Genomic DNA, 27712 nt, shown 5'->3' on the forward strand with positions numbered 1-27712 from the left:
CTACTTGGGAGGCCGAGGTGGGAGGATCGCTTGTGCCTGGGAAGTCAAGGTGGCTGCCATGCTCGTACCACTGCACTCCAGCCTGGGCACCAGAGCCAGACCCTGTCTCAAAAAAAAAAAGAAAGAAAGAAAGAATGGCAGGACCCTATCTCAAAAAAAAAGAATGACTGGCAGGGATCACTAGGTAAATCACCGTGTTTTTCCTTATGGGGAGGAGCCAATTTGTTGCTTTGGGATAAGTTTTGGCCTCGTTGTCCTTTGGGTCATCTAAGGAGAGAGCTCTAGTCGGTGAGTGAGTGGATCTGGAGGTGAGTGGATACATAAAATGGGGTTAAGGCATGAATGAGTGTGTCCCCCTTGAGCAGAGGCCCCAGCTGGAACTTGGAAACACCAGCTTTTGAAGGAGCCTGAAAAGGAAGGGGTGGCCAGATGAATGTTAGGAAAACCAGGAGTGGAAACTGGGAGAGGATCCACCCCACTTCTGTGTCAGATGCTGCAGCAACATGAGTTAGGGACTGTAGCTCCGGCTTTGGACTTGGCAGCCCAGAGATTACTGGAGACCTTGAAGTTCTCCTGTGTCTTCATTGCTTCTCACTTCTCTCTCTGAAGGTTCATTCTGCCTGCACTGCTTTGCGGTGGGGCAGGAAGGTGGTTTCTGCACAGTGCTCGGGGCAACTAGGTGCTGGAGCTTGCACAGGGGTCTTTGATACCAATAAGTGTCTTTAGCTCTAAGTGTTGGATGACTGTTGCTTACTAGGCTCAGGGTTTGTAACCCCAGCCTTAAAGCTCTTCGAGGGTCTCAGACATCACAGGATATTTGAGAAATGCTACTTTCTGCTACGTGAAGGTGAGTTTCTGTCATTCTCTCTTAGCACAAGTCCAATGTATTTCCTTTGGTCGGCATAGAGAGTGGGCTTGCCCATCCTCTCTTCCTCACCTTTCAGAAACTTCCCATTTAACCTAAGGTAGAAAATCTCATTTAAGATGAATGGTGGGCCTGGTGTGGTGGCTTGCACTTAGAATCCCAGCACTTTGGGAGGCTGAGGCGGGTAGATCACTTGAAGTCAGGAGTTTGAGACCAGACTGGCCAACATGGTGAAACCCCGTCTCTACTAAAAATACCAGAATTAGCCGGACGTGGTGACATGCGCCTGTAGTCTCAGCTATTTGGGAGGCTGAGGTAGGAGAATCACTTGAACCCGGGAGGCAGAGGTTGAGCAGAGATCACACTGCTGCATTCCAGCCTGGGTGACAACGCGAGACAACATCTCAAAAAAAAAAAGAACGTTTTTGAAACTATAATAAAGCTAGTTTAAAACTTGGACAAGTAGCCATGTGGTGTACATATGCGGGCTTTGGAGAGGGAGAGACTGAAAGGTTTCCTGTGTCTGTGGCATAATGAATGTTAACTTACTTTTTTTCTGATAAAATGTTATTAAGTTGCAAAATTACATTTTTTTTTGTTTGTTTGTTTTTAATCACTGTGTTAACCAGGTTGGAGTGCAGTGGCATGATCATAGCTCACTATAGCTTTGACCTCCTGGGCTGAGGCAGTCCTCCCACCTCAGACTCCCAAGTAGCTGGGCCATTGGTGTATACCACCATGCCTAGCTAATTTATTAAAAAATTATTTTTTGTAGAGATAAGGTCTTGTGTTGGCCAGGCTGGTCTCGAACTCCTGGCCTCAAACAATCCTTCTACCTCAGCCTCCCACAGTGCTGGGATTACAGGTGTGAGTTATTGTGCCCAACCAGGAGGCCTTCCTCCTTTTTTTTTTTTTTTTTTTTTTTTTTTTGAGACGGAGTCTCACTCTGTCACCCAGGCTGGAGTGCAGTGGTGCTATCTTGGCTCACTGCAAGCTCCACCTCCTGGGTTCACGCCATTCTCCTGCCTCAGCCTCCCAAGTATCTGGGACTACAGGCGCCCGCCACCACGCCCAGCTAATTTTTTGTATTTTTAGTAGAGACGGGGTTTCACCGTGTTAGCCAGGATGGATGGTCTCGATCTCCTGACCTCGTGACCACCCGCCTCGGCCTCCCAAAGTGCAGGTGTGAGCCACCGTGCCCGGCCGGCCTTCCTCCTTTACTAGCTCCTTTGCTCCCCTTATATTAGGTTGGTACAAAAGTAATCGTGGTTTTTGCCATTACATATTGTCGAAAACCATGATTCCTTTTGCACCGACCCAATTAACTGTGTTTTTGTTAACTCATGTAATAAAAAGTCAGCATCTCCTCCTCCACCTCTGTCCCTTTCACCTGAACCAGTAGTATTTTGAAAGTTTGTAACACAGCCTTTTCCTGGCTACCTGTAAGGCACTGTGTTCTTTTGCAAACTGTGTGTTGACTGAGATATTAGGGTAACCTTGGTATTGCCTTTTGCTTATGTAAAGCACCATCTGTTGTTTACCTGTTGCCTCAGTTTCTCCATCCCTGTTCTTATCTCCTCACCTCGCCAGATGGAGGATTGTACAGAGCACAGTTTTCCCTGAGAACTTTTTGTTTTTGAGATGCATTCTTGCTCTGACACCCAGGCTGGAGTGCAGTGATGCAATCATGACTCACTGCAACCTCCACCTTCTGGGTTCAAGCAATTCTCCTGTCTCAGCCTCCCTATAGCTGGGATTACAGGTGCATGCCACCACTCCCGGGTCATTTTTTGTAGTTTTAGTAGAGACAGGAATTCAGTGTGTTGCCCAGACTGGTCTCAAACTCCTGAGCTCAGGCAATCCACCCACCTCAGCCTCCCAAAGTCCTAGGATTACAGACATGAGCCACCACGCCTGGCCGATTTTTTTCTTTTTTATGGCAGCTGTATGTGATATTTTAGATTCTGTAGGTGTTTGTTTGTTTGTTTTGAGACAGAGTCTCACTCTGTCTCCCAGGCTGGAGTGTAGTGGCACGATCTCAGCCCACTGCAACCTCCCAGGTTCGAGCAATTCGTGCCTCAGCCTCCTGAGTAGCTGGGACTACAACCACGTGCCATCACACCTGGCTTATTTTTTGTGTTTTTAGTAGAGACAAGGTTTCACAAGTTGCCCTGGCTGGTCTCAAACTCCTGACCTCAGGTGATCTGCTTGCCTCGACCTCCCAAAGTGCTGCGATTATAGGCGTGAGCCACTGTGCCTAGCCCCTGCTTTGTTTTGGTGGTTGGGGGGATAGGATCTCACTCTGTTGCTCAGGCTAGAGTGCAGTGGCGTAATCATAGCTCATTGCAGCCTCATACTCCCAGATTCAAGCCATCCTCCTGCCTCAGCCCCCCACGTAGCTGGGACTACAGGCGTGTGCCACCATGCCCAGATCTTGTGTTTTTGATAGGTACAATACTGGAGAGAAATCCTACTTTATTCAGTTGTGCCCTGCTATTGTTGGATATGTAGTTTTCCATTTTTTAACAATTGCAAACACTCCAAAAATAACTCTGAGTAGTTAAATCTTTGGAGCAATGGGTGTTTCCTTAGTTTAGGTTCTTAGAAGTAGAATGTTGGAGATAAAATATGCCAGATTTTAACACTGTTGATATGTATGGTCAAGTTGGTCTCCAGAAAGTTTATAACACAGCCCTTTCCGCGCCCCTTTTTAAGGAACTTGTGTTATTTGTAACTTGTGGGTTGCTAGAGATACCTGTGGGATAGTCTTGGTATTGCATTTTGCTTGCTTAAAGTGCCATCTGATGTTTAGCATCTTCATTGAGTTAGTCTCAGAGATCTAAGGTACTGTGCTGATAGATTTTCATCACGTGTTCTCACATGCTTGTGAAATTGCCTTTTGGACGTGTTCTACGTACCCTAAATCCCTGGACTTTTCAGTGAGGCAGCTTCCCAGTCATGCTCGTTTGTTTCTTTATCTTGGTCAATACCAGGACGCCCTAATTGGAGTTGGAATGAATTTAGGGGGAGGGGTCAGATAGTGTGCTTTCTTTTATCTCTGTTTTTTTTCCTAAACAGAACTTAATTTATTCATTAATTAAAACTAACATTTGCCACTGTGACGCTCACAGAAACTTTCTTGTAACTCTTTGCAGAAGGAATACATTTATTTAGTCTTCACTGATTTCCTATTTGAAAACACTTTTGAATGGTAGAAGGGAATTTTATGTTTGTAAAATGTTTGGAATCTTAATAGTTTTATTCAAACATTCTTCTTCTATTATTTTTATTATTATTATTATTGTTATTTTGAGGTGGAGTTTTGCTCTTGTTGCCCAGGCTGGAGTGCAGTGGCACAAAGTCAGCTCACTGCAACCTCTGCCTCCTGGGTTCAAGTGATTCTGCTGTCTCAGACTCCTGAGTAGCTGGGATTACAGGCGCACGCCACCATGCTCAGCTAATTTTCGTATTTTTAGTAGAAACGGGGTTTCACTATGTTGGTCAGGCTGGTCTCGAACTCCTGACCTCAGGTGATGCACCCACTTTGGCCTTCCAAAGTGTTGGGATTACAGGCGTGAGCCACTGCGCCCGACCCATTCTTTTGCTTTTTTAGTGACTATAATTGTCGCTATAATTGCTTGTACTGGAAGTTTCCCTAAATTAAATTGGCTTAATTTGACAATATTTGCCATTTTGTGGGTATTTGTGTTGATATAACTGTTTAAATTCTGGTGTAATGTGCTTTTAATGACTATTAGTTTTCCTTGAAGTGAATTCTGATTCAGATTTTTCTACTGTTTTTCTGAACGTTTCATAATTGTAGTTCCAAGAGGTAAATGGTTCCTATTCATTTTTATATAAGGTTAAGGTTTTGGGCCAGGTGTGGTGGTTCACACCTACAATCCCAACACTTTGGGAGGCCAAGGCGGGCATATCTCTTGAGGACAGGAGTTCAAGACAAGTCTGGTCAACATGGTGAAACCCTGTCTCTACTAAGAAAAATAAATAAATTAGCCAGGCGTAGTGGCATGCGCCTGTAATCTCAGCTACTCAGGAGGTTGAGGCAGGAGAATCACTTGAACCCAGGAGGCGGAGGTTGCAGTGAGCTGAGATTGTGCCCCTGCACTCTAGCCTAGGCAACAGAGTGAGACTCTTGTGTCCAAAAAAACAAAACAAAAAAAATGGACAAGCACCCAGGCTGGGTAGGTGGGCAGTCAGTGCCTAGAAATATTGGCAGAGGCAGCTTAGTTCCTTAAGATGTGTTATTAGGTTGCTTGTTTGATGTTTTCTACTTTCCTCTTAGTACTGCTTTCGCTAGATCACATAGGTTTTGGTATTTTGTGTTTTCATTTCATTTGTTTCAAGATACTTTCGAATTTCCTTCTTAATTTCTTCATTGACCCACTGGCCATCCAGGAGCATATTATTTAATTTCCATGTGTTTGTGTAGTTTCCAGAATTTCTCTTATAAATGATTTCTAGTTGTATTCCATTGTGGTCAGAGAAGATACTTGATATAATTTCATATTTTTTGAATGTTTTAAGACTTGTTCTGTGGCCTAACATATGGTGTATTTTTGGGAATGATTCATGTGATCTGTTAGGTCCATTTGGTCTATAGTGCAGATTAAATCATTTCTTTGTTGGTTTTCCATCTGGATGATCTGTCCAATGCTGAAAGTAGAGTGTTGAAGTCTCCAGCTATGATTGTATTGGGGTCTGTCTTTCCCTTTAGTTCTAATATTTGCTTTATATATCTCAGTGCTCCAGTGTTGGGTGCATATATATTTATAATTGTTACATCATCTTGCTGAATTGACCCTTTGACCTTCTTTGTCTCTTTTTATAGTTCTTGTCTTGAAATCTATTTAGTCTGATTAAGTATAGCTGCTTCTGCTCTGCTCTTTTTTGGTTTCCATTTGTATGGAATATCTTTTTCCATTTCTTTATTTTCTTTTTTTGAGACGGAGTTTTGCTCTTGTTCCCAGGCTGGAGTGCAGTGGCGTGACCTCGGCTCACCACAACCTCTGCCTCCCATGTTCAAGTGATCCTCCTGCCTCAGCCTCCCAAGTAACTGGGATTACAGACAGGCATGCACCACCACACCTGGCTAATTTTTTTGTATTTTTAGTAGAGTCGGGGTTTCTCCATGTTGGTGAGGCTGGTCTGGAACTCCTGACCTCAGGTGATCTGCCTGCCTCAGCCTCCCAAAATGCTGAGATTACAGGTGTGAGCCAGTATTTCTTTATTTTGTATTCAGTATTTCTTTAAATTGCCCAGCTATTTCTTTATTTTCATTTGATGTGTGTCTTTATAGGTGAGGTGTGTTTCTTGTAGGCAACACATTGTTGGGTCTGGCTTTTTTATTTATTCAGCCACTGTGTCTTTTGACTGGAGAGTTTAGTCCATTTACATTCAGTGTTGTTACTGATAAGTAAGGATTTACTCCTGCCATTTTGTTGTTTTTGGCTGTTTTGTGATCTTTTCTTCTTTCTTTCCTTCCTTCCTGTCTTCATTTTAGTGAAGGTAATTTTTCTCTGGTGGTATGTTTTAATTTCTTTTTTATGTATCTGTTATATGTTGGACTTTCTTTATAGGGCAGTGAAAACATTTGAAAATTGATTGTGGAGATTGTTCTTCAATTCGGTGAATATACCAAAAATCGTTGAATTGTATATTTTAAATGGGTGAATTATATGCTGTGTGAATTATGTATTAATAATACCATTAAAAATATCAAGAACCTTTCTTTTTCTTTCTTTCTTTTTTTTTTTTTTTGAAACAGAGTCTTGCTCTGTCGCTCAGGCTGAAGTGCAGTGGTGCGATCTCAGCTCACTGCAACCTCCGCCTTCTGGCTTCAAGTGATTCTCCTGCCTCAGCCTCCTGAGTAGCTGGGACTACAGGCACACGCCACCATGCCCAGCTACTTTTTGTATTTTTAGTAGAGACGGAGTTTCACCATATTGGCCAGGCTGGTCTTGAACTCCTGACCTCGTGATCCGCTTGCCTCAGCCTCCCAAAGTGCTGGAATTACAGGCATGAGCCACTGTGCCCGACTTCTGAAGAACCTTTCACATGGCAAAAGATACCATAAACCATATTAAAGAAAACCCAGACTTGGATTAATTATATGTAATATATAAAACTGTTAAAGGGTTAGTACCTGAAACACAAAAGGAATTTCTAAACATCAATAAGAAGTAGACTAACACCCTATTAGTAAATTACCAGAGGATTCAGGCAGTTCCCTTAAGAATGGGCCTAAATGGCTGGTTAAAAAAAAGGAAAGATGCTCTGTTTCACAGAGATACAATTTAAAATAATAGAGATATCATTTCACATCTGTCTTTTTGGACCAAATTAATATGCCTTAGGAAATCAAGTGTCGGCACAAATCTCATGGAATGGAGCAGGCTCCTTCATTGCTGGAGAAGTGTAAACTGGTTGATCTCCTTGGAGAGTGGTCTGACAGTATCAGGTTGAAGACGGGCCCTACCCTGTGACCTTGCTGTACTACAGCCACTCTTGTACCTGCTGCAGTGCCCTTTGTGGGTGAAACAGTGACAGAACCCAACTGGACCCCTCAGACTGGGATTACTCAACCACAGAACAATTTTTACATATATACATCAGTGAAATTCAGCGAACTAGATCAACAGAGATCAACAGAGATATCAGGAAAACGAATGCTGAGTGAAAATGGCATGGAAAATGTGTTACTGTTGATTTTTAGGGGCTGTTGATGCATCCTTTTGTCTCTGTAAACGCTGATACAGACTTTTAAAAATTGCTTTTTGCTAATGTTGTTGCAGTCTGCTCATATTTGTAAGTGCTCATTGTGTGCCAGCTGCTGTTCTAGGGGTCAGGGGTCAGGGGCCAGGGCTGTAGCCGTGAACAAGACAGGCAAAATGTCTGCTCTCATTGGGCTCATTAATGAGGGATGACAGACAGTAAACAAGTAGGAAAATAATTGTGCTCTTGGTTGATGCTAAACAATATGAAGGAAATAAAGCAGAGGCTGAGGGTGACCAGGGAAGGCGTGGTCTGAGGAGCTGACTGTTAAACAGAGACTTGCATTTTTTTTTTTTTTTTTTAAATTGAGACAGAGTCTCACTCTGTCACTCAGGCTGGAGTGCAGTGGTGTGATCTTGGCTCACTGCAACCTCTGCCTCCCAGGTTCAAGCGATTCTCCTACCTCAGCCTCCCGAGTAGCTGGGATTACAGGTGTGCACCACTACATCTGGCTAATTTTTAAATTTTTAGTAGAGGTGGGGTTTTGCTGTGTTGGCCAGGCTGGTCTTGAACTCCTGACCTCAAGTGATCCACTCGCCTCAGCCTCCCAAAGTGCTGGGATTACAAGTGTGAGCCCCTGCACCCAGCCATAGACGTGCGTTTTAAGAAGAACAAATGTGGAAATGTTTGGGAAAAGCATCCAGGCAGATGCAAAAGTCTTCAGCTAGATCATGGTCAAAAATGGCAAGAAGCATTAAATACTTAGGAATAAACTTAATAAAAGAAGTGCAAACTTAACACTGTGAAAACAGAAAACATTGTTGAAATAAAGAAGCCAAATAGACGGAAAGGCATCCGAGGCTCTCGGACTAGCGGACAACATTGTTAAGAGAGCAGTACTCCCCAAACCCATCACAGATTCAGTGCAATCCCTGCCAGTGTCCCAGCTGATTTCCTTGCAGAAATTGACAAGATGATCCTGAAGAATAGCAAGTCCAGCGTGGCCCAAAGCCCAGGAGGGAGAAGGGGAAGTGGATGGCGATGCAGTCAGGGAGATTGGCAGGGCTTCTGAGTCCTGAAAACCCTGTGGGCCATGACAGGGAGCTATCACCGACCTCTTCTAGGTCTGGTGGAAGCCTTAGGAGCTTTTAAGCAGGGCTGGGATGGCTATGAGCGATATGGCAATGAACAGGACAGAATGTTGAATAAGTAGAATTCAGCTTTTCAGTAGCAGGAAATGAGAGCATCCTTAGTTTCTTTCTGTACATGTTGTTGTGTATTTGTGTCATATTACTGACCCACCTAAACCTTTTAGGTGATATGGAAGTAACAGTATTTATTATAGAATATTTAGAAGATCGAGGCTGGGTATGGTGACTCACACTTGTAATCCCAGAACTTTGGGAGGCTGAGGCAGGAGGATTGCTTGAGGCCAGGAGTTCAGGAGCAGCCTGGGCAACATAGCGAGACTGCATCTCTCTTTTTTTTTTTTTTGAGACGGAGTCTTGCTCTGTGGCCAAGGCTGGAGTGCAGTGGCATGACCTCGACTCACTGCAAACTCCGCCTCCTGGGTTCATACCATTCTCCTGCCTCAGCCTCCCGAGTAGCTGGGACTACAGGTGCCTGCCACCATGCCTGGCTAATTTTTTGTATTTTTAGTAGAGATGGGGTTTCACCATGTTAGCCAGGATGGTCTCAATCTCCTGACCTCGTGATCCACCCGCCTCGGCCTCCCAAAGTGCTGGGATTACAGGGTGAGCCACCGTGCCCAGCCGTGAGACCCCATCTCTTAAAAAGTAATAAATTAGCTGGGTATGGTGGTTCACGCCTGTAATCCCAGCACTTTGAGGGGCCGAGGCAGGCAGATTACGAGGTCAGGAGTTAGAGAGTAGCCTGGCCAATATGGTGAAACCCCGTCTCTACTAAAAATACAAAAATTAGCTGGGTGTGGCGGCACCTGCCTGTAGTCCCAGCTACTTGGGAGGCTGAGGTGGGAGAATCGCTTGAACCCAGGAGGTAGAGGTTGCAGTGAACCAAGACTACACCATTGCTCCAGCCTGGATGACAGAGTGAGACTCTGTGTCAAAAAAAAAAAAAAAAAAAAGGAATAAATTAGTCGGGCATAGTGGTACATACCTTTAGTCCTAGCTACTCAGGAGGCTGAGGTGGGAGGATAGCTTGAGCCTAGGAGTTCAAGGCTGCAGTGAGCTATGATCACACCACTGCACTCCAGCCTGGGTGACAGAGCAAGAGACCCTGTTTTTTAAAACACACACAGACACACACACACACACACACACAATATTTAGAAGATTCAAACTGAAAGAGAATATGTATTCAGGATCCTGCCACTTTGAGGTAATGGCAATTAACATTTAGCATTTTTTCCTTCTAGTCTTTTGAATGAAGTTATGATAAGACATTTCTCAAATTCAGTAATGAGTGCCCATCCCGCCGAGCTCACCCCCTCAAAACCTCAAAAGAAAACAAAAGAATCATAGCTTTCCTGTTGAAAAGTCAGTCCTTAAGGCTTTTAATTAATTTCTTTCAGGTGGAGCTGATCAGAATAATGTTCAGCATCAACCCCCTGGAAAACCTGAAGGTGTACATCAGCAGTCGGCCTCCCCTGGTGGTCTTCATGATCAGCGTGAGTGCCATGGCCATAGCTTTTCTGACCCTGGGCTACTTCTTCAAAATCAAGGAGATTAAATCACCAGAAATGGCAGAGGTACAGTATGTTCTGACTTCTCCTGGGCTGGCTGGCCCTTGTGGAGTGGGGCAACACTCTGTGGCTTGTCATATAGCTTTCTTGGGTTTTGGACTTTCTCTCCTAGTGAGAAAGGTCAGTATTTATTCAGAATTTTCTGTTTTCCATCTCCCCAGGACTCAACTTTGTTAGGAAATACCTAGATAGGTATTGTTCAATTTAAATATGCTACCAGTTTCAGTTAGACTATTTCAGCAGTGAAACAGATGCATTTTGGAGAGTACATTTGTAACATCTGTGTCAAAAAGCTGGAGAACTCACCTTTTTAATATTCCATCTCAAATGGGTTCTTTGCTGTTTTAGAAAACTGAACATTTGGTATTTTAAAACCACATATCATCATGGAGTTTTATCAGCTGTACTAATCGTTTTTTTCATGAGATAAGGAATCTTAAAGAAATTCAAAACAGGATTTAATTACCAAATATTTTTGTTTTTTGAGATGGAGTCTCGTTCTGTCACGCAGTCTGGAGTGCAGTGTCGTCTCGGCTCACTGCAACCCCCACCTCCCGGGGTCAAGCGATTTTCCTGCCTCAGCCTCCTGAGTAGCTGGGATTACAGGTGCCCACCACCACGTCTGGCTAATTGTTGTCTTTTTAGTAGAGATGGGGTTTCGCTGTGTTGGCCAGGCTGGTCTTGAACTCCTGACCTCAGGTGATCCACCCATCTCAGCCTCCCCAAGTGCTGAGATTACCGGCGTGAGCCACTACACCCAGCCTAATTCCTGTCTTTTAATAGATTCCTTAGGTGCTTTCTCTTACTCTTTTTCCTCCTTGGGTTTGTTGTTGGGTGGAGGTGGGGGTGGGGGTGGGGTTGGGAGTGTGTGGTTGCCACATTGAGTGTGCCTTGCAATGGAGAGGGTAGAGTTCTGTTCCATGTAATTGAGATCATAGCTTTCTCTTGAGCTCTAGGGCATTCTAGATCTTAAGTGATCTTGGCAAAACGAACCGCCTACACATGTGAACTCTTTCTAGCACAGTTCAAGTAACAAGTTTTAGCTATTTCTACCTTGTAACGCTTTCAAAGAGTTTGTTACTAAGAGACATACTGGCTGGCTTAATTCTCCCTCTTTGCAGACCCTGCCTCAATCTTTAAAGGCTGTGAAAACAGGCTGCCCCCACATCAGGGCTGAAAATGAATATTCTACTCAAAACTAAAGCTCTGCAGCCTCCTGCCATTTCTTTCCTGCAGATCTTGAGTCCATGTTGAGCACTTGGCCAAGGCCAGTGGTTACAATGAAGCCTGGATAATTAGCCCTTAATAATCCAAATTAGGCCTGGCATTGGCTTTAGCTGGCTGTTCAATGTGGACTCCAGCTCTGTAGGAACGCATTGTTGAGATGCTGCAGAACTTTGGTTATGATTAGTTTCGTGATTTTTATTTCAAATGAGGATCCTAAGTTGTAGGAAAGGCAGTGGTGTATGGGAAACATTTGGGGCTGTGAATCAGAACTTAATGCGGATTCTACCTTGAACTAGAATTGGAGAGTCCCTAATTTGCCCTGGGCCTCAGTTTCTTCATGTCTAGGACTATGAAGGACTGAGACTAGAATGTTCGTTTTCAGCCCTAATATACTAGAATGGTCAGTTGAGTTTGTAGGTGTTAGGGAAATGTAATTTAATAGATCCAGTTGCAGTCTTACTAAATGTCACATACAGTTGAACTGATGCTGTAAGGGTAGACTTACTGGGCTGGTTAGGGGTTGCTCAGATGACTTTTTTTTTGTTTATTTGAGATGGAATGTCACTCTGACACCCAGGCTGAGGCTGGAGTTCAGTGGCACGATCTTGGCTTGCTGGGGCCTCTGCCCCACTTCAAATGATTTTCGTGCCTCAGCCTTCCAAGTAGCTGGGACTACAGGCACACACCACCACACCTGGCTGATTATTGTATTTTTAGTAGAAACGTGGTTTCACCATGTTGCTCAGGCTGGTCTTGAACTCCTGACCTCAAATGATCCACCCGCCTTGGCCTCCCAAAGTGCTGGGATTACAGGTGCAAGCCACTGCACCTGGCCCCTTCCTTTTTGAAATTGTTGCTGCTCTAAGGTGTCATCAAAAGTCCATAAGAAGGGGGGCAGTGTCCCAAATGAGTATTAGTATTCACTGCTGTTTCGTGTTCTGGAGAAAGAGAGCAAGATATATGGAACTGATCTTTTGGGACATTATTTTAAGGTGACTTTATTTAAAAAAAAAAAGAATTGTAATTGCAGAATGAGTTTGCATTAATGCTTTTATTCAAGCTTTCTTTTTCAGTTTGGTCCTGAGGCTAGATCATTTTCTCTATGTGTAATATGCTGGATTTTTTTAAAAGAAGATTTTCTTGAATAAATTGATTTGATTTCACAGTTTATTGAGTATCTTGTGCCAGTGAAGAGTTCATATTTTAGGTTATAAATATAAAAGTGATGAGGAAAGCCACGTTGTGCTGCCTGTGAGGAGGTTGGTGGCCGTGTTGTCATGATCTTAAATGACCAGCTCTGAATTGTAGTTTGCTGATGTGCTGCAGTGCCACACCAGGGTCTTACCTGTGTTTCCGCAGCGGGAGGCAGGCGCTGTTCACACTCATTTCTTTTTCTTTCACTTCCCCAAAGGATTGGAATACTTTTCTGCTACGGTTCAATGATTTGGACCTGTGTGTATCAGAGAATGAAACGCTAAAGCATCTCACAAACGACACCACAACTCCGGAAAGCACAATGACCAGCGGGCAGGCCCGAGCTTCCACCCAGTCCCCCCAGGCCCTGGAGGACTCGGGCCCTGTGAATATCTCAGTCGCAATCACCCTAACCCTGGACCCACTGAAACCCTTCGGAGGGTATTCCCGCAACGTCACTCATCTGTACTCAACCATCTTAGGGCATCAGATTGGACTTTCAGGTATGCAGTAGCCACTCTCCATTCAGGCTCCTCAAGCAACCACTGTTACAAAAAGAGGAGGCACCGTGTGTGTTTTTACTGACTATATTGTACTAAATTGTAGTCTTGCACGTGTGTCTTTTTTTGTTGAGTTTGAACTACATGAACCATTTCTACACCATCATTACATGGTAAAGTACCTGGCTTGAAGTAGCTTCTCAAAAGCCTGTAGGAACAAGAAACTGTGAAAAAACTATAAGGCCTGTCTAATATTTACAAACATGTAATTTTTATTCAGGCTTATCCTGTTGGAGTTTTCATTATTTACTACACATCTTCTATTGCTATTAGTTTATAGATTTTTTAATGGCCATTGTTAGTCCAACACTGTGCTAAGCTGCTGGGAAGAACTAGAAAATGGCTAAGATGACTGGGCACAGTGGCTCGTGCATGTAATCCCAGCACTTTGGGAGGCCAAGGTGGGTGGATTGCCTCAGCTCAGGAGTTTCAGACCAGCCTGGGCAACGTGGTGAAACCCCATCACTACTAAAATACAAAAATTTGGCCAGGTGTAGTGGCTCACACCTGTAATCCCAGCACTTTGGGAGGCCAAGGTGGTCAGATCACAAGGTCAGGAGTTCAAGACCAGCCTGGCCAATATGGCAAAACCCCATCTCTACTAAAAATACAAAAATTAGCCAGGCATGGTGGCGGGCACCTGCAGTCCCAGCTACTTGGGAGACTGAGGCAGGAGAAGCTACTTGGGAGACTGAGCTTGAACCCGGGAGGCAGAGGTTGTAGTGAGTTAAGAATCACACCACTGCACTCCAGCCTGGGCGACAGAGAGAGACTCTGTCTCCAAAAAAAAAAAAAAAAAATGCCGGGCATGCAGGTATGGTGGTGCGCCGCACTTGTAGTCCCAGCTACTCAGGAGGCTGAGGCAGGAGAATTGTTTGAACCCGAGAGGTGGAGGTTGCAGTGAGCTGAGATCATACCACTGCACTCCAGCCTGCGCAACAGAGTGAGACTCCATCTCAAAAAAAGAAAAGAAAATGCCTAAGATGGGCCCGGGCGCAGTGGCTCACGCCTATAATCCCAGCACTTTGGGAGGCCGAGGTGGGTGGATCACTTGAGGTCAGGAGTTCAAGACTTGTCTGGCCAACATGGGGAAACCCTATCTCTACTAAAAATACAAAAAAAAATTAGCTGGACATGGTGGCGGGCGCCTGTGATCCCAGCTACTCTGGAGACTGAGGTGGGAGAATCACTTGAGCTCTGGAGGCGGAGGCTGCAGTGAGCCGAGATCACACCACTGCACTCCAGTCTAGGCAACAAACCGAGACTTCACCTCAAAAAAAAAAAAACAAAAAAAAAACCTAAGATGTAGTCTCTTCCTTTTGGAATTTTAGGGTTATGGAAGAGACAAAGATAAACGTGAGTTAATGTTTATCAAGCACTTATAATAGCCCTCCCACAAAGGAAATGCTATGAAAGTGCTTGATAAGGGATATGAAAAATACATGCTTATAAAATGTGGAGCACTACCCTGTGACCAGTACTAAACCCATGACAGACTGTAAGTGACGCAGGAGAAGGGCTAGAAGGCAGTGGAAGCTGGAATAATCGGGAAAGGCTTCATGTGGGACACCTGGGCCTTGGAAGAATAACCTTTTGTTCTTTGGTTACCCAAAGGCTTTTTAAAAAGTTCTTAGGCTGGGTGCAGTGGGTCATGCCTGTAATCCCAGCACATTGAGAGGCTGAGGCAGGAGGTTTGAATGAGCTCAGGTGTTGAAGACCAACCTGGGCACATAGCAAACACTTGTCTTTATGAAGAATATAAAAAATTAGCCAGGTGTCGTGGCGTGCACCTGTAGTCCCAGCTGCTTGTGAGGCTGAGGTGGGAGGATTGCTTGAACCTGGGAAGTCGAGACTACAGTGAGCTAAGATTGTACCACTGCACTCCAGCCTGGTCAATAGAGTGAGACCCTGTCTCAAAAAACACACAAAAAACAAACAAAAAAAACAAGAAACAAATAAAAAGTCCTTGAAGGAATTTAAGTGCCCACCAGCCTCCTATTAGCGGTTAGAGGTGAGAATGTTCCCATAATAATCAGGTGTGGGTGACTTCTGGGTTTCCCGTGTAGCAAGTGGACCTGTTTCTTATGGCATGGCATAAGGACACCTTCGGGTTTTTTTTTACCTTTTTTTTATTATTATTATTTTCAGATGGAGTCTCACTCTGTCACCCAGGTTGGAGTGCAGTGGCACAATCTTGGCTCACTGCAACCTCTGTCTCCTGGGTTCAAGCGACTCTTCTGCTTCAGACTCCCGAGTAGCTGGGATTACAGGCTCACGCCACCATGCCCAGCTAATTTTGTATTTTTAGTGGAGACAGGATTTTACCATGTTGGCCAGGCTGGTCTTGAACTTCTGACTTCAAATGATCTGCCTGCCTCAGCCTCCCAAAGTGCTGGGATTACAGGCATGAGCCACCATGCCTGGCTATTGTTTCATTTTAATTTTTAAAATTTATTTTTTGAGACAGTCTTGATCTGTCGCCAGGCTAGAGTGCAGTGGTGTGATCATAGCTCACTGCAGCCGCAAACTCCTGGGCTCAAGCGATCCTCCCTAGTACGTGGGACCACAGGTGTGCACCAGTATACCTGGCTGATTTTTTAAAGTTTTTTGTAGAGACAGAGTCTTGCTATCACGTTCAGGCTGGTCGTGAATTCCCAGCCTCAAGTAATCCACCTGCCTCAGCCTTCTAAAGTCAAAGTGCTGGGACTATAGATGTGAACCACTGTGCCTGGCAATACGTTGGTTTTAATTTAAGCTTCATCACTTGCCTTTCTTAACTCTGAAACCCTCTGACCTCTCTTTGTTCATATGTAAAAGGGGGACAACTGCATTTCTTTGGTCATGTTCATGGGAGAAGAGTAAATTTTAAGTGAAATAATATGTGTAAAAAATGTTTGAAAATGGCTAGATGGGTGTGCAGAAATGGTGGGGATAATTCACCCAACCCAAGTTTTTCACCTCTGATCTGCCCGAGGTCTGGTTTGGCATCTCCAGGCCATGACTGGAAAGCGGCCACTTCCTTCGCTGCTTCGTAGCTCTGAGTTGAGCAGGCCTCATGGTCAGGGTCAGGACTGCTCTTGTTCCTCAGATCCCACAAAGGCAGGTTCCTGGGCTGATAGATGATTCCTGTGTGGGTTTGATTTCAGGGTTTATTTGTATGCCAGAGAATAACAAATACGTGGTTCTTTATAAAAAGACGATTTCTCTTTCATAGGCAGGGAAGCCCACGAGGAGATAAACATCACCTTCACCCTGCCTACAGCGTGGAGCTCAGACGACTGCGCCCTCCATGGTCACTGTGAGCAGGTGGTGTTCACAGCCTGCATGACCCTCACGGCCAGCCCCGGGGTGTTCCCCGTCACTGTGTAAGTGTACCCGGCGCCCGGTGAACACACGTGACAAGCCCCACTTGCCTGAGTACAGCTGGGCTGCTTCGGCCATAAATTCTCAGGATGGCTTGCTTCACATTTCTTTATAGAATTATCTCTACTCAGACCTATCTAAAGGATTATTTAATTTGTCTAAAAGATTATTTAATTTGGAATTCTAAAGATAGATCTTCCGCGAATAAAATCAAAAGTTAGTGTCCCCTCAAGGCAGTAAAAGCACCTGGATGTTGTTGGACATTCATAGGCTGTCTTTTCCTGCAGGAGTAGAAGCAGCAAGTTACAGAAAAGAGGCTCACCATGGCTGGGTGCAGTGGCTGAGGCCTGTGATCCCAGCACTGTGGGAGGCTGAGGTGGGAGGATCCCTTGAGCCCCGGAGTTGAAGACCAGCCTGGACAACATATAGGGAGACCCTGTCTCTGTTTAAAAAAAAGAAAAGAGAAAGGAGACTCTCTAAAGATAAAGGTTTTCAGCCAGGTGCGGTGTCTCATGCCTATAATCCGAGCACTTTGGGAGGCCAAGGTAGGGGGATCACCTGAGGTCAGGAGTTCAAGACCAGCCTGGCCAACATGGTGAAACCCTATCTCTACTAAAAATACAAAAATTAACCGGGCCTGGTGGCACATGTCTGTAATCCCAGCTACTCGGAGGCTAAGGCAGGAGAATCGCTTGAACCTGGGAGGCAGAGGTTGCAGTGAGCCGAGATCGTGCCACTGCACTCCAGCCTGGGTGACAGCAAGACTCCATCTCAAAAAAGTAAGTAAATAAAATAAAACAAAGATAAACATTTGTTCATCTCCATTATCCAGAAAGATAGTTTACAATCGTCGATTTAAGTTTATCTTGATTTTAGTTTTAAATCAAGTATAAATCAAAACTTATTTTCTGTTAAACAGTTACTAATTTTAAAGTGTAACATTTTAAATCATTTCTCATTAAATAATTACTAATTTTAATTTTACCTACTAATTTGAAAGTTAGTTTTAAAATCAAATATAAATTGAACTTTATTTTCCATTAAACAATTAAGGTTTTTGAAACTTTTCCTTCAGTGTTTTTGAGCAGCATTCAGTGTTATTGTTTTGCCTTTTAGGTGTTTTTTTTTTTTGCTTTTTGGTTTTTTTTTTTGTCTCTCCTGTCTGTAAAGGAGATAATTATCTATAAATAAATAGGTGAAATACATAAGATACAGCCTATTTAAAAGAATTCTGTAGTGAATTCTTTTTAAATAAGAATTATCCTGGGATTTGTCTATTTTAGACATTTGGAGGTTTGTAGGACAAGATCAGATTAAGTTAAACATTACTTTGTGTTACAGTAACTGATACAGAATTTTGTAGGTAAAGTTTCCAGTTGTAACTAAGTGATATGCTTTGGGCTGGGTGCAATGGCTCACGCCTGTAATCCCAGCTACTTGAGAGGCTGAGGCAGGAGAATCAGTTCAACTTGGGAGGTGGAGGTTTCAGTGAGCCAAGGTCACACCAGCCTGGGCAACATAGCGAGACTCTGTCTCAAAAAAAAGAAAAGATGATATGGTTTGGCTGTCTCCCCACCCAAATCTCATTTTGAATTGTGGTTCCCATAATCCCCTTGTCATGGGAAGGACCCAGTGGGAGGTAATTGAATCATGATGGTGGTTACCCCCATGCTGCTGTTCTCATGATAGTAAGTGAGTTCCCATGAGACATCATGGTTTTATAAGGGGTTTTCCACCTTTTATTCGGCACTCCTCTTTGCTGCCCCATGTGAAGAAGGATGTGTTTGCTTCCCCTTCTGCCGTGATTGTAAGTTTCCCGAGGCTTCCCCGACCATGCTGAACTGTGAGTCAATTAAGCCTCTTTCCTTTATAAATTACCCAGTCCCGGATATGTCTTTATTAGCAGCGTGATAATGGACTAATATACTAAGAGTTTAGCTAATTTGAGAAGATAGGCTCACAAGAAGCTTATGTCCTTTGCATCACATGTGAGAGGACTGTAGGTTGAATTCTGAAGGCAGAAATCCAACACCCAAACTCCTAAATGTCAGGCACCTATTTATTTTTCTGTTATATTTTTATTTTTTTTAAAAGACTCTCAAACTAAAATATAATGGTATTTATGTCAAAGAAGCATGAACATGTAAGTTACATTTTTCCTTTCCACGTGTGTTGCCGTGTTTGATGTTTTACCAGCTGCTGTGGGGGTGACACAAGTGAATGACTCAGGCCACTGAGCACGTGTCTTTCCTCCTTCTCTTCCCCTGCAGACAGCCACCACACTGTGTTCCTGACACATACAGCAACGCCACGCTCTGGTACAAGATCTTCACAACTGCCAGAGATGCCAACACAAAATACGCGCAAGATTACAATCCTTTCTGGTGTTATAAGGGGGCCATTGGAAAAGTCTATCATGCTTTAAATCCCAAGCTTACAGTGATTGTTCCAGATGTAAGTGAGAAAAATGATGTGTGTGTGTGTGTGTGTGCGCGCGTCTGCGTGCATAAGCACATGTGTGTGCATGTGCTGCAACTGTTGTATAGGCCCTGCTAACTTCCCTGGGTAAGCGTCTCCTTTGCCACGTTAGATTTCCAGGTGAGTTGGGACACTAGGCGGAGTGGTGGATGCTTGGAAAAACATGCCACCCATTGGTTAAGAAAAATCTGGTTCTTCTCTTCCTTTTCTCTGTTGTTCAGCAGCAGTTATTTCTTGAGCAACTGCCTAATCCCTGGGGGGTTACAAGGGATCCTTGTATAAATATTATCTTAGAGGATGTTCACAGACATTCATAGAAGACTGTCTAGTGTCCATGTGAACAAAAATAGTACTGCTTAGAGTTCTGAAAGGTAGAAGTAAGTAGTAGAAGGAGAGGAATCTTCGACTAGAGAGTGAGGCCTGAATAGTATTTAACTAAACCAAGAGACAAGGAGAAGAAAATACTTGCCTATCTCGTCTAGCAGTTGTGTGCTAGACTCAGCTTCCTACTTAGACTTGAGCCCACTTATTTTTTTAGAGACGGGATCTTGCTCTGTCACCCAGATTGGGCTCTAGTGGCACAATCATGGCTCATTGCAGCTTCCGACTCTTGGTCTGAAGCTTCGTGGGTGGCTGGGACTACAGATGCATGTCCCATGCTGGGATAATTTTTAAACTTTTTGTAGAGACAGGGTCTTACTGTGTTGCCCAGGCTGGTCTTGAACCCCTGGCCTCAAGCGATCCTCCTGCCTTGGCCTCCGAAATTGCTGGGATGACAGGTATGAGTCGCCGCACCCGGCCTGAGCCCACTTTTTAACACTGCTTTGATATTTTGTAAATGTGTTCCTTTCTGGCAGTGTGTGCTAGCTGGATCTCTCTTCTTTTGGCCTGGCCCTTTGTCCTTTTCTTTTTTTCTTTATTTTTATTTATTTATTTATTTATTTTTTGAGATGGAGTCACGCTCTGTCGTCCAGGCTGGAGTGCAGTGGCACAATCTTGGTTCACTGCAACCTCTGCCTCCTGGGTTCAAGAGATTCTCCTGCCTCAGCCTCCAAAGCAGCTGGGCTTACAGGCACCTGCCACCACACCCAGCTAATTTTTGTATTTTTAGTACAGATGGGGTTTTGCCATGTTGGCCAGGTTGGTGTTGAACTCCTGACCTCAGGTGATCCTCCCACCTCAGCCTCCCAAAGTGCTGGGATTATAGGCATGAGCCATTGCGCCCAGCCTTTGCCCTTTTCTGGGGCTCATTTGTAGGCCAGGGTCCTGCAGGAGCCAGCTGTGGAGGTCAGGCTGGATGGTGGGCTGTGGCCCTTCATGCCTGACCAAGGGCACTCCCTGCCTGTGTTTGGGGCTTGGGGGTTGGTAAAGCAGTGTATTGAGAAGACTGAGCTGCCCCACTATGTTGTAAGTGACCTGCAGGGAGTCCAGGGCTGACCTGAGGCCTGGAGATACTAGAGAGTAAAGGAATGGAAGCATGTCTGGGGTCCATCTAGTAACTTGCAGGGCCTGGGGATTGACTGCATGTGGGAGGTCAAAGGGCAGTGAATCAAGGATGACCTCAGCATTTTCATCTAGGGACGTAGAGAAAAGCAGGAGGAGGGAGGCAACCCTGGGGAGAGGTGAGGGGCCGAGGCCTTCCTGGTGGTGGCATACCCAGTAGTTAGGAATGCAGCTTCAGCTGTCCGCCATGCAGCCTGAGGGCAGTCCCATGACGAGGATGTGTCCAGAAAGGAGTGGGGCTTAAAGACGGAGTGTCTGCAGCCTTTGCAGGGGAGAAGCCTACTGGAGGGGCAGGGTTCAGGCAGTGTGGGGGTGCAGAAGACAGGGCAGAGGACAGCCCTAGGGCTAGGAAGGTGTGGGTGCTCTCCAACAGAGGCTCAGGAGCACCATGTCCTCACCTAATGAGATCCAGCTTTGGTCACTTAGGAGACAAAACGAGAAACCACCTCTTGCAGCTTAAGAAGAAAAGTTGTGGCAAGTCTGGAGGTTGTCAGTCCTGTCTCTCAAAACCCAGCATTAAAACCTTTCAGTCACTCAGAGCAGATGTTTCTGATTTTTTTCTCTTCTTTATTTAGGATGACCGTTCATTAATAAATTTGCATCTCATGCACACCAGTTACTTCCTCTTTGTGATGGTGATAACGATGTTTTGCTATGCTGTTATCAAGGGCAGACCCAGCAAATTGCGTCAGAGCAATCCTGAATTTTGTCCCGAGAAGGTGAGCTGTGGATGGGGTCCAGGCCAGCATTTTGCCAGAGGTCTCTGTATACAGAAAGTCCCAGTTATCCTTACTCCATTTATTGTGGGTGGCACCTTTCATCCAAAGAAATGACAGTTATCCCTCAATATCCGAGGAGGATTGGTTCCAGGACCCTGGTGGATACCAAAATTCATGAATGTCCAAATCCCTTCTGTAAAATGGTACAATATTTGCATATGACCTCTGCACATCCTCTGTAACTTTTTTTTTTTTTTTTTTGAAGATGGAGTCTCACTCTGTCACCCAGGCTGGAGTGCAGTGGGACTATCTTGGCTCATTGCAGCCTCCGCCTCCCGGGCTCAAGCAATTCTCCTACCCCAGCCTCCTGAGTAGCTGGGATTGCAGTCGCATGCCACCATGCCCCACTAATTGTTTGCATTTTTAGTAGAGACAGGGTCTCACCATGTTGGCCAGGTTGGTCTCAAACTCCTGACCTCAAGTGATCCACCCGCCTTGGCCTCCCAAAGTGCTGGAATTACAGGTGTGAGCCACTGGGCCCAGGTCATCCTCTGTAACTGTAATCTCTAGATTACTTTTTTTTTTTTTTTGAGACAGTTTTGCTCTGTCACCAAGGCTGGAGTGCAGTGGCGTGATCTCCGTTTACTGCAACCTCTGCCTCCTGGGCTCAAGTGATTCTCCTGCCTCAGCCTTGAGAGTAGTTGGGATTACAGGCGTACGCCACCACACTCAGCTAATTTTTGTATTTTTAGTAGAGACAGGGTTTCACCATGTTGGCCAGGCTAGTCTCGAACTGCTGATGTCAAGTGATCCACCTGCCTTGGTGTCCCAAAGTTCTAGGATCACAGGCGTGAGCCACTGTGCCCAGCTTCTAGGTTACTTATAATACCTAATACAATGTAAATACTATGTAAATAGTTGTTACAGTGTATTTTAAAAACTTGTATTATTTTTATTGTTGTATTCGTATGTATTGGTTTTTTTCTTTTGAGTGTTTTTGCTGTTTTAAATTTTTTTTTTTTTTTTTTTTTTTTTTAGACAGGGTCTCGCTTTGTCACCCAGGCTGGAGTGGAGTGGTGCGATCATAGCTCATAACACAATCATAGCTCACTGCAGCCTTGACCTCCCAGGCTCAAGCGATCCTCAGTCTCCTGAGTAGCTGGGACCACAGGCATGCATCACCACAGCTGCTTAATTTTTGTATTTTTTGAAAAGATGGGGTTTTGCCACATTGCCCAGACTGGTCTTGAATTCCTGGGCTCAAGCGATCCACCCACCTTGACCTCTCAAAGATTACAGTTGATTACAGGTGTGAGCCACCATGCCCAGCCCTCTTTTGTGTATTTTTGGTTGAATCTGTGGATATGAAACCCACAATTACAGAAGGCCAACTGTAATTTCTGCCTTCATTAGAAGTGTCTTTACCCTCAACCTAAACTATGGTGTTGGATTTTTAACCATATACCCAAACCTCCATCACCATTAAAGGGAGTGACTTGGCAGTTGTTCTCAAGTCTCCACTGGAGCACTACTGACCCTGGGTAGCTGCCTCCTCTGTAGTTCCATCAGCATAAGAAGTCTTCTAACAGAATGTTTATCAAGGTTTAAAGACAGTTACCTCAGCTGGGTGTACCTGTAATCCCAGGACTTTTGGGAGACTGAGGCAGGAGGATCACTTGAGCCTAGGAGTTCAAGACCAGCTTGGGCAACATGGTGAGACCCCATCTCTACTAAAAGTTAAAAAATTAGCTACATGTAATGGTGCATGCCTGTATTCCAAGCTACTGGGGAGGTTGAGGTAGGAGGATTGGTTGAGCCTAGGAGTTGGAAACTATAGTAACCTATGATTGCACCACTGCACTCCAGCCTGGACAACAGAGCGAGACTGTGTCTCAAAAAATTAAAAACCAGTTAATTCTGTCTCTGCACAGTGGTTCCAGATGGGCTGCATCTTGCAGGAGACTTTGAGATTTCTAGTAATTTCTTCCTAGGTGAGATTTTCTTCTTAGAGATTTAGTAACTTCACTGTCTGGTTGATATGTGCAATCAGTGTGGCGTCCTGGTCTTTGGGTAGGGGCTGAGTTAACCTGGGCTTCCCTTTTTGACTGGTTTCCTTGGCTTGCTGTCTTCCAGGTGGCTTTGGCTGAAGCCTAATTCCACAGCTCCTTGTTTTCTGAGAGAGACTGAGAGAACCATAATCCTTGCCTGCTGAACCCAGCCTGGGCCTGGACGCTCTGTGAATACATTATCTTGCGATGTTGGGTTATTCCAGCCAAAGACATTTCAAGTGCCTGTAACTGATTTGTACATATTTATAAAAATCTATTCAGAAATTGGTCCAATAATGCACGTGCTTTGCCCTGGGTGCAGCCAGAGCCCTTCAGCCCCACCTTGGACTTGAGGACCTACCTGATGGGATGTTTCCACATGTCTCTAGAGAAGGATTTCCTGGATCTAGCTGCGTTGGAGCTGGTCACGACAATGTTTTCACTAAGGTCACGGGTGCGTTGCGTCACTGGTGGGGTTGAAGTTTGGTTTGGTTCTTGTTTCGGCCCAGTATGTAGAGAACGTTTGAAACAGCCTGCACCTTTGATACAGTATTGCATTTCCAAAGCCACCAATCCATTTTGTGGATTTTATGTGTCTGTGGCTTAATAATCATAGTAACAACAATAATACCTTTTTCTCCGTTTTGCTTGCAGGAAACATACCTGAGTTTTTTTTGTTTATTTTTTTCCTTTATAAAGAAAAAATAAAATAGTTTCATTTTAATACTACTCTAGTTAGGACAGACTTGTGCTTTTATCCTGAGTAAAATGTTAAATATTTAAGTCACGTACATGGTAAAAATCTAAGTTTCATTTTCCACATGGATGACCAGGAACTTGGTCTTGTTGGAGGTGGCACAGAAGCTTCTACTGTCTTCTTGGCCGCTCTTGTCCCTCCCTTCTGTTGTCAAAGTTAAAGCAGCCTCTTCACTCAAAAGGGCTTCAAAATGTAAGTGGCTCTAGAGTTAGAGTGACCGTTTGCTGTTCTGCTTTCTGGAATGCAGATGACAGTATGGAAAGAAAGAATAATTCTAATAGTTCTAATAGGAAAGGATTTCTTTCTTTCTTTCTTTCTTTCTTTCTTTCTTTCTTTCTTTCTTTCTTTCTTTCTTTCTTTCTTTCTTTCTTTCTTTCAAGAGTGGGTGGATTTCTCCTTTTTTTTGCTTTTTATGTGACTAACATATCTTCAGGAGGAAAATGGCAACTAGTATATCAGGAAGAGTTTGAAAACAGTGCCTGTGAAGTTTGAAGGAATGCAATTCTAATTTGCCATTTATCAGGGAAAACCAAAAGCATTTTTCTTGTAACTTTTCTTTTCTTCTTTTTTTTTTTTTTTTTTTTGAGACAGGGTCTTGTGCTCTGTCTGTCCCTCAGGCTGGAGCATAGCTCAGTGCAGCCTCCAACTCCTGGGCTCAAGCAATCCTCCCACTTTAGCCTCCTGAGTAGCTGGGACTACAGGCGTGTGCCACCACGCCTGGCTAGTTTTTAAATTTTTTTGTAGAGACGAGGTCTCCCTCTGTTGCCTAGGCTGGTCTGGAACTCCTAGCTTCAAATGATCCTCTCACCTCGGCCTCCCCAAATCCTGGGATTCCAGGTGTCAGCCACCACACTCGGCCCTCTTATAACGTTTTGTTTGATTGTCTAGTTCCTCTGTCTCTTTTTCCTTCTAATCCTTATTCATTTAAGCAAAATTGTACATTATCTTTTTCAGTCCTTTCATGTTGTATTCTTACTATTTTTCTTAATAACTTTTTGCCTTAATAGCTCATTGTCACTAATAACTTCTGTGTTCTGCCAGGCAATGTTATAACAGAAGGGCACTGAAAACCTTGGACATGACCATGAGTACTTCCTCTCCTTAACTCTAGGTTTGTAGTCTGTTTTGAATTAGGATTAGTTCCTTCATTCTGAAATACATTGGCTTAGAACATTTTATCCTGGGCATTTTTGAATGGAAAAGAGTTGCGGGCTTTTATTGAAGATTGTTAAAATAATCACCATAGTAACTTGATATGTTAGTATTCCTCTTTTTCCTTTTCGTATGTTTCAAGCGCAGTAATCATACTTGTCTATCCAGTTTCTTTGTATGATACGAGTTGCTTACACGATGCATGGCTCACTTATTAATTTAGTTTTCTCCTTAGAGACTTTGAGACCCTTAGGACACAAGATTGAGAAAGAGCCGTGTGGCTTGGCTCTAGAAACGCCGTTATCATTAGGACCGTCATATTTTAGATTAAGCTGCTATTGAATTAATAAAATCCCAATGAAACAGAGTTATAGGGATAGATTTATAGCTGGCAGAGTGGTATCGAAGGAGAAAGACAGTGAAAAAGCCAATTTCACTGGTTCGTTCAGTCCAGCTCGTTGCTAATATTAGTTACCCTTGTTTTAATGACAGAGTGTGGCTGGACTCTGTAGCCAGGGGAGGGGCGACACTGTTAGATGTAAGGAAAGGAAGTGCCAAAAATGCCTGGACAGATGGCTCGTCCTGAGCCCAGGACACACACTTTAAAATCCCAGCATTCACCTAAGCAAGTACTTCTCAAAGATCTTACAGAAACACAGAGTCAATCAGTTTTATAAAGGAAGGCTGCAGGGAGAGAGGAGGCCTGGGGGCCTGGGTGAAGAGGCCTAGAACCTGAAGAGACTCCAGCGAGTCTCAGAAAGCCCAGGGGACCTGTCACCATCTGAGCACTTCCCAGTCTCAATGCTCAGCTGGAGTTTGCTGGTGGACCTCAGGATTTGAAGTGTGTGACAGACAGGGTGCTCTTGCTGTTCAGGGCGGCCCCGTGCAGGAGCACTAGCTCACCCTCAGGCATCTCGGACTGGAGGGCCAGCAGAAGGTCAGCAACTTACTCTTAAAATGATTGTTTCAGATCATATTGATCTCTTTCCTTTTTCCTTTTGTCCTTTCACTGTATGACTTGAATCAGTTTTGATTCTATTTGTAAGTGTTTCTTGTCATGAGGCACCTGCCATGTCTGTTGCGTTTTCCTCGGCAGCGTGTAGGGCTTCAGCTTCCTGGGTTTTCACCCCTCCTGCAGGCACTGTGGGGTCCTGAGGGCCAGCGGGTCCATTTCACCTCTTGCTGCATGATGGTCAGTAGCTGATCTGTTACGGCATTCACTTCCAGATTAATTTTCCGTGTTTGAAGTATGTGCATATGTGCTTTACAGAATAAAACATCTGAATTTATTTGCTCTGCGTTTTCTTCCTCCAACCAGATGGTGTTTTGTTTTGTTTTTGTTTTTGTTTTTTGAGACGGAGTCTCGCTCTGTCGCCCAGGCTGGAGTGCAGTGGCACAATCTCGGCTCACTGCAAGCTCCGCTTCCCGGGTTCACGCCATTCTCCTGCCTCAGCCTCCCGAGTAGCTGGGATTACAGGCGCCCGCCACCATGCCCGGCTAATTTTTTGTATTTTAAGTAGAGACGGGGTTTCACCGTGTTAGCCAGGATGGTCTCGATCTTCTGATCTCGTGATCTGCCCGCCTCGGCCTCCCAAAGTGCTGGGATTACAGATGTGAGCCACCGTGCCCGGCCCAGATGGGTGTTTTCTAAGGGAAGAACATGTGTGGTCAGCAGCTGAGGGTTTTTTGCAGGCTGCTCCTTTGAAATGTCACCTGTCATTTGGACGACGGGTGGTCATTGTTCCTATGAAGGCAGCCTCACCAAGCACATGCGTCTTCCCCCTAAGGGTACAAAGCCTCCTGTAGCTTGCTAGACCAACAAGTGCTTGCAGGCCTGACCCTAATCCTGCCCCAAGGAAGTAAATAATAAATACAGACCAGCGGGGAGCATTGAATAGACGTAGGAGTTCCAGGACACCCCTCTCGGTGACATAAGCCCTCAGCGTGCACTAAGCCTGTATGCCCAACCTCAGGTGCCCCGCCCGCTCTGTGGTCTCCTGTTGCAGAGCTCTGGTCTGCTCTAGACCTCCTTTGGCAAGACAGTGCATCCTCCACAGTTTCCATAGCTAAAGGGAGATTAGTGTTCACTAATGCAAATCCTTCCCCTTTCCAGCAGCTAGAGGCTCCATGTCCCTCCCCCTCCCTCCCCAGCAGGTGCTGGGGTCGTGAGGTCAGTGTGGTGGTTGAGGAAGGTGATACTCAATGAGTTCTTTGTTCCTTCCACCTCCACCTCTCCCTGCCTCCTGCCTGTAACAGGCAAACTGCTTGGAGCGCGGTGTTATTGCCTGTGCTCTCTCCTTGGACTCATGTATTCAATTGTGTGGTGATTCACCTCCCATCTCAGTACAGAATACGCCTTGGAGAAGAACAGCTCACGTCTCTCTGCTGTCTT

At 44.7% G+C, this 27712-nt stretch overlaps 1 protein-coding gene across 1 annotated transcript in view; it reads left to right on the plus strand.

Moving 5' to 3' along the window:
- The window catches only part of TMEM248 (transmembrane protein 248), a 35498-nt gene extending 8889 nt beyond the window's left edge, over positions 1-26609 (plus strand). Inside the window, exons 2-7 of the mRNA XM_008018280.3 lie at positions 10149-10325; positions 12958-13243; positions 16515-16665; positions 18934-19117; positions 21220-21363; positions 23497-26609. Coding sequence (XP_008016471.1) covers positions 10167-10325; positions 12958-13243; positions 16515-16665; positions 18934-19117; positions 21220-21363; positions 23497-23517 — 945 coding nt within the window. The 5' untranslated portion in view covers positions 10149-10166 and the 3' untranslated portion in view covers positions 23518-26609. The remainder of the gene's footprint in view (positions 1-10148; positions 10326-12957; positions 13244-16514; positions 16666-18933; positions 19118-21219; positions 21364-23496) is intronic.
- Positions 26610-27712: the final 1103 nt, after the last annotated feature.

This window comes from Chlorocebus sabaeus, chromosome 28 (assembly GCF_047675955.1).
Source record: "Chlorocebus sabaeus isolate Y175 chromosome 28, mChlSab1.0.hap1, whole genome shotgun sequence".
Taxonomy (NCBI): Eukaryota; Metazoa; Chordata; class Mammalia; order Primates; family Cercopithecidae; genus Chlorocebus; species Chlorocebus sabaeus.